Below are 7,646 nucleotides of genomic sequence, written 5' to 3' on the forward strand. Positions count from 1 at the left end.
AAAATTATTCAGGACGCTGCAAAAATCGAAAACGCCTACGAGTACGCATGTCACCAGAATAAGGAACCAAACTACAAGAATAATGAACCCTGCCACTTGTTTTATTATTGGTTCGGACACAACTATTGGTCTCACCTAAATGGAAAATCATTGCCCGACCTCTTGCAGGAAATTTACACTACGCTGGAAAAAACTTCTTCCTGCAGTAGTGGAAAGAAGTGTGAATTTAAATACAAAGATCTTGAGGACCAAGAAAATGACCAAACCATTTTGGGTCATATGAAAATAATATTCGAATATTACCACGATTATAAGGAATTACCGAATTTATTAAGAAGGTATGGTGCCACCTGTGCGAAAGAGTGGTCAACCTATTGGGAAACAGTTTCTTCAGCATGTAAAGCTATGAAGGAGAAGTGCGAAAAGGACAGGGATGGTGATCATAGCAGTAAGCAATATTGTAAAGACTATAATGATACCTATGCAATATATTGTGCTACTGCTCAGCTCCAAAAAGAGAAGGAAGAACTAATAACACAGACCCTCCCTGAAGCCGTTCGTTCCGCCACAACAACGTCTTCTCTTTCTTCCATCTTTGGCACCTTAGCAACCATAGGTGCCCCTGTCCTCCTATATAAGGTAAGTGTACAATTACATTTACCAAATTATAAAAGTGAATAATATAATGCGTAGACACACTATTTCCATATAAAAAGACAAATGTAGTACAGAATAAACGACATCATATTCGGGTGCATAACACCCACCTAACACAAACTTCCTTCCACCTACCACATAACAACCTCCCTGCCACCACCCTAACAACCCACCTATCACCCTACCACCTAACAACCCTTCCTTCCACCTGTCACCAATCACCCTAACAACCTTCCTTCCACCAATCACCAACCACCTAACAACATTCCATCTACCACCACCCTAACAACCCACCTACCACCACCCTAACAACCTTCCTACCACCACCCTAACAACCTTCCTACCACCCATAACAACACCGTCATTCCACCCGTAACAACCTTCCTTCAACCCCTAACAACCTTCCTTCCACCCCTAACAACCTTCCTTCAACCCCTAACAACCTTCCTTCCACCCCTAACAACCTTCCTTCAACCCCTAACAACCTTCCTTCCACCCCTAACAACCTTCCTTCCACCTAATACTCCTTCCTTCCCTTTAGTATAAACCATGGTCTTCTTGGTTCGGTAACAATTCAAATGGAAGAAGCACAAGAAAAAGAAGATCCACCAGGAATGAATTAGACACATTAACGGAAGCTTCCACCACAACGGATTCCACACTAGACTCCACAACAGCGGATGATTTCACCACACTACATTCTCCTACTGCGTACACAAGACGGTCTACCACAGGAGCGTCTACAGGGCAGGCTACAAGGAATAGAAGGGCAGGAACAGGAACAAATAATCATAATACGCCGGGTCACCGGAACAATGTAGGTTACAGTCGGATGTAGAACACCTGGATGGGAAAGGGAAGGGGAATGATTCCGTTTCCCTCCCAGGACATAAATGACCGCGCACATTTTATATACAGCGTAAGGAACAAAATGGCACTTTCACTTCTTTCATTATTCTTTTTTCCCTTTCCTTCCTCTCTTTTTCTTTTTTATCTTTTCTTTTCCTTCTTTCTTTTTTTTTTATTCCTTTTCTTCACATTTCTTTCTTTTCTTCCTACATTTGGTAAGTTTGAATAAGCACATAAGGAAAGAATATACCCAACGCGGATGCGGAAAAATGTGCTGACATTTTTGAAGATATATTCGTGTATTTTAAAAAACAAAAAAAAAATTTATAAAGTCAAAAATTCTTATAACAGAATGAATAAACATTTTTTTTAATTCTTCAATAAAAGAAGAAATTTTACCAAACAAATCAAAATAAAGTGAAGGACGAAAATTTTTTTTTCACTTCCACATATATCAGGTATACATCAGCATAAACAATTTAATGCAAAACGAGAAAAACAAAAAAGAAAGGAAAATATTTATTACACCCTAAAACCCGGAATCTGAATCTGAACGTGGAACCTATTCCTTATAAACTTGTTCCACAGGAACACATTTCTCAGGAAGAAAGTCTTCCTCCCTAAACCCGGAATCTGAACTTGGAATCTGCTCCTTAGGAACACATTCCTCAGGAACAGAGTCTTCCTCCCTAAACCCGGAATCTAAATTTGGAACCTGTTCCTTAGGAACATCTTCCCTAGGGACCTCTTCGCCAGAAACAAAGTCTTCATCCCCAAACCCGGAATCTGAACTTGGAACATGTTCCTTAGAAACACCTTCCTCCAGAACAAAGTCTTCATCCCTAAACCCGGAATCCGAACTTTGAACCTGTTCCTTAAAAACACCCTCCATAGGAACAACGTCTTTTTCCCTAAACCCGGAATCTAAACTTGGAACATTTCCTTGTTTTATAAATTCGCTTCCCATAAATTGTCGAACCAAAATTTCAAAAAAGTCTTCCTTTGTCAAATGGAGATCCCCTTTTTGACATTCGTTTAAGACTTCTAAATGAATATCAATAATCATGCGGCGACGTACACCACGACGATGACCATCACGTTTTTTTCGGCTCTTCGTTCCCGTTGGAACAGATCTTGGTTGTCTACGTTCCTTTACTAAGGTATATTCATGTGGACCAGAGTGGTCCATAGCACGGTCTATAATTTGTTCTTCTAAGGATGGAGGTCCACGTACTTTATGTGCTCTTTTGTAACGTTTTCTTTTACCAGGCAAGCCAAAATACTAAAAAAAAAAGAGAAAGGAAAAAAGATAGGGGGAAAAAGTAATTTTTCAGGTGTAAATACTATTATTATGATTATAATTGCCATCACAACATAAGAGATATGTGTCCATCTAAGGTAAAAAAAGCAAGGGTCAGAAGGTGTGTGCTCCCTCTTTTCTTTTATTTTATTTCCTTTTTCCTTCTTCTTTTTTTCTTCTTTTTTTATATTTTTTCCTTTTTCTTTCTTTTTCATTCCTTGTTTTTTTTTTTCCTGTTTTTTTCCTCTTTAAATCTTTTTCTTACTTTCCAAAGGAGGTAGATCATAGCAGACATACCAATGAAGACGGGAATTGTAGGAAGGTATGGGGTAAGGAGATCAGGAAGGTTGTCAATCTTGCTAACAACAGGGGCAGCAATTCCATCTGATGATTTTGTTGCTGCCGATTGAGAAGTTGTTTTTGTAAGTTGAGTTCTGTCTAGACCCTCTCCTCCTGAACTGGATGACTGATCATCCCTGCTAGGTTTCTGTGGATCAAGTTGTGTATCATCATCCGTAGTTTTCTTCGTTTCAACAGGTGTATTGGCCACCTCCTTAGCAAGATCATCTCGATGACCAGCAAGGGCGGGAGATGAGTCAGGTTGTGGAGGAGCCTGACCAGGAGTCTGAGTTCCTGTACTACTAGTGCTGACACCTTGGGGGTCTGGATCTGTAGAGGAAGGATTAGGAGGAAGTTGTACTTTATTCCTGAACTACATTAATAGTACGTGGCACACTACATGAGGCCCAAGCAGGACCAATGGCTCCTGTGATCGCCCTCATCAAGATCAATCACAGCAATATTGGGTCGTGATATAAGTTCTGCTGATTGTGGCAGAATATCATCGTCTGGATTAAGACATGCACTGGGATCTGCGTCAGCATGCACCATTTGATTCTCGCATTCTTCCTTTGTGGGAGTTTTCTTAGGAAATGTTGTATCCTTACCTGTTTTGGTTTGATCAGATTCCTCCGGCGTCGTTTTTTTCTGAGAAGTTTTTTCTTCTGCTGGCATACTTGGTGGAGGATCCGATGTTGATGGTGTTTCACCCCTCCCACTTGGTGGTTTCGCGGGTGCTGCCTTTGCTGGATCTGCTGGTTCCGGTGGGGGTGCTGGTGCTTGGGGATCCCCTAATGACAGGTTCTTCATCGTCTGTAATATGCTTTTTTCTCTTTTCTCCACCTCCTTAAGCTTCGTCATATATTCCTCCCCCTCTTGCTCCCTGTATGTATTTTTACTTTTACCCTTCCATTGAGTCCATCCTAATGATCTTTTCATTCCACTGCTCGCATTGCACCAATTTTTCTTATAAATTTCATCTAACTCTCCTTGCTTACTCTTACATTCCATCCATTTCATAATTCTATTGAGCATGTCCTCATTATCCCTCCTTAAATTATTAATTTTTAAGTACATACATTTCGTATATTCCCCTGTCTCACTGAAAATTCCGTCCACGGAGTGTACCCTTTTGAAAACTCCCTCAATAACATCCTCCGATACGCACACATCCTTTATATGTAATAACCAGATATTCAAGAGATCACATGCCTTAACACACCATTTCTTCCCACCCTGTTTTAACACTTCTCCTTCACATGAATAATTAATACGCCCTACCATTAGTAAATTCTTTAGGAGCAGTTTGCAAAATTCCTTATGTTCTTTTAAATTTACATCGTCGTCATCTTCCACGTCACACCACGTGGACAGCACATTAAATTTTTCTCTATCATAATGAATGTCACTATGCAGAGGATGATTTGAGAATTTTGTAAATAATTCCCCCCAGTTTTCTACGGAAGGAATGAAGAACATAGAAAGGAGGAATGCACTTATATGTACATGGTTCATGCATGGTTATCTATAATCCAGGTATAACTATTACTACGGGAATTACGTATACTTTTCTATATGGACAATAGAAATACACAGTGGTCACATTGTACCTTCTTCCCCGTCCTGGACTTTTGGTCCCAAGTGTACAGAACAACCTGATGCATTCTCTATTATTTCCTCTATTTCCTTCACCAACTTTCCTCTTTTTGCATCATCTGTTCCTGCTTTTTCCATTTCCTTTAATTTTTCATCCACACGTTCCATGGGAAAATCATTACTGGTATTAGTCAATATCCCTAACTCCTTCTTATCATCCCTTCCGAATAACTTTATAACACTTTCCCTATTCTTTTCTTCCTGTTCCTTCAGTTTTTGTGCATGTTTCTCTCCCTCACAATGGTCTTTACCTACTTTTTCTATTTGAGTTATTATATGTACACTTTTTTTAACACCTTCTACCCACTTTTTAATTTCATTTCCAACAATTTTCTTCCCTATTACTAAACTTCTGGGGTCAATATCTTTGCATTTTTCAAATTTCCCCTCCAGGTTATGCTTCTTTAACACATTGTTCATTGGTCCCACTGTATATTCTGCAATTTCTTCAAACTTACAATGCCACTGAAAGAATTCTAACGTAGATATCATTCCAACTATACACCTTTTATAAGCTTCTTCATCGTCAATGGTTCCCACACTTGACTTATCTCCCCTGAATTTTCCTCCTACAATTCCATTCATGAAATATCTTATACGTAACATAGCTTTACATAATTCTTTCTTATTCCATTCACTCCCACCTGTCCAATCGGGAACATCAGCACAAAGGTGCTTTATTTCATCCGGTTCGTCTTCTCCTAACCTCTTGATTAAGTTATCAAAAGTTTTCTTGAAATCATCCCATATTTTTCTCTGCAGAATATAGGTAAAAATGGAGTACAAAAATATATAGACTTCACTATTGCATTTGTTCACAATTGATTAATCTATATATACACTTATATGTATCCACTACATTCTACATTGTAATTACTTACATCAACAATACTGCTCATATGTTTATTCCTCCTTATATGGTCGAACCATTTTCGTAACCATTTTTTCCACATTTCCTCTCCGTTGGATTGGTCTGTTTGTGCCATGCTGCCATGCCTGTTCTGCCTGCTTTTCGGTGGCAGGACTGTCCGTGGCGGATGTGGTGGTGGACGTTGTGATGGTGTTTTTGGTGGATTTCCACTTACCATATTTATTCCACTACCAGTACTACTACTGGGAAGACCTACTCCTGCGTCCTTTGCACTTTTACTTTCTTTCTGTGGACATGGAATTTTTGGTATTTTCTTATACATCTTTCCCATAGCGTACTTTTGGTACTTTACCATTGGCAAAATGTACTCTAAAATATTCCTACCCGCAACTTCCATTTTTGCCAAATTTTCATACTCACACTTATGCCATCTTCCACCCGTGTCCATATCCTGGCTGAGCTCCTCCATTTTACCAAATGCATGCTTCATAACCTTGTCTGCATCACAATATTTTCTCCTGTACCAATAGAACCACGCGCTCATAATAGCGCAGTAGACATATGCTTCCATTTCCTTATTTATGTCACTGCCCCCCCCCGCAGAGATCTTTGTTTGCATGTTCCATAAAGTCCCTAAAATGAATGAGCACACTTCTTTGTCTATTCCTTCCTCCAGCGTTTTACCCTCATACTCCTCGGCACACCCGCCTGCACCAATACCTTCCTCATCATTATTTACATTATGAACAAATTCTCTAATCCAGTTCCTTATCTCAGTCGTTAATTTTCTCTACAAAATAAATCATTGAGTACATACATCCGCCCTTTTCTTATTTGGGCACTCTACTATTTTATTTTGTAGCATACATGCACACTCATTATTCTTGCTTATTCTTCTGGAATAAATAATATGCAACTAAGCACCTACCACATCCTGAATATCCTTTTCTTGCATTCCATTTTCTTCGAACCAATCTCCCTTCAATTTATTCCATTTTTCTTCCATTATGACACATGCATTATTCAATATTTGTGTTATTTAATAATTCAATATATTATTTTATCAAATATTATGTGCAACGTACATTTTTTCTCCCAACCGTATTATTATCCTCCGACTAACTCTTCGAAAAGTCCAAAGTTACTGTTCCTTCTTCTTTTTTTTCCTTTATTCATTTTTTAGAAGTAATATTATACATATTTTATGCATTACTTCCGTCATATTATGTGCTCATTTTTTTCATTCTGTATGCAATTTTACACTTGTTCAAAACAATGTTCTCATGTGGAAGGTATTTGCATGCGCATTTGCTTCCAAATTTAATATAAGTTGTTCACGGAAGGGGAAAAAAAAAATCACTAAAAACAAATTATTATTTGAAAAAAAGATTACGCATGCTAGAATTGTTAAATCTACAGTTTTTCCATTAAAATTATAAACAACACATTGCGAATAAATTGCGAACAGGAGAGAAGAATACTCATGTACCACCGTCTGGGAGGGAACCAAAAGTGTGGCCGTAATGGAATTCTCACCTGCAATATGGGAAAATTTTTGCTCAACTTGAATTTATATGTATCACTGTATAAATACTCTCCCGTATATATCCCTAAAATTTGCATTTATTCCTTATTAAATGCAAAAATATTAGAATAAAAGGGGGAAAACAGTAGAATGTTCGCCTCTTGTTTTTCTTTCATTGTTTATTCACATATGTTTGCATATACCTTATTTTGTTCGGTATAAGTTATTCCTCAAGGGGTGAATTCCCCTTTTTTTCCTTTTCCTTTTCTTTTCTCCTCTATTCAATTTTTCCTTCTATGTGAATAATTAAAGAAGGAATGGTCTCAAAATAAATAATTATGACACGTATGAATTATTAATAAATGGGGCCACAAGAAGGGGAATTATTCCTAAAAACATTTCTAAAGGGAATATTTGCGAATAACGGAATTCACTTACAATGAAGTTGC

At 38.1% G+C, this 7,646-nt stretch overlaps 1 protein-coding gene across 1 annotated transcript; it reads right to left on the bottom strand.

The window, feature by feature from the left end:
• Window positions 1-2,068: 2,068 nt before the first annotated feature.
• Window positions 2,069-6,678, bottom strand: PCOAH_00004870 (SICA antigen; the record flags this gene model as incomplete). Its single annotated transcript, XM_020057302.1, has 6 exons — window positions 2,069-2,788; window positions 3,072-3,475; window positions 3,754-4,602; window positions 4,756-5,557; window positions 5,887-6,462; window positions 6,601-6,678. The coding sequence occupies 6 exons, from the start codon at window positions 6,676-6,678 to the stop codon at window positions 2,069-2,071; spliced, it is 3,429 nt and encodes a 1,142-aa protein (XP_019912944.1).
• Between the last annotated feature and the right edge of the window lie 968 nt (window positions 6,679-7,646).

Source organism: Plasmodium coatneyi, chromosome 3, assembly GCF_001680005.1.
Source record: "Plasmodium coatneyi strain Hackeri chromosome 3, complete sequence".
Lineage (NCBI taxonomy): Eukaryota > Apicomplexa > Aconoidasida > Haemosporida > Plasmodiidae > Plasmodium > Plasmodium coatneyi.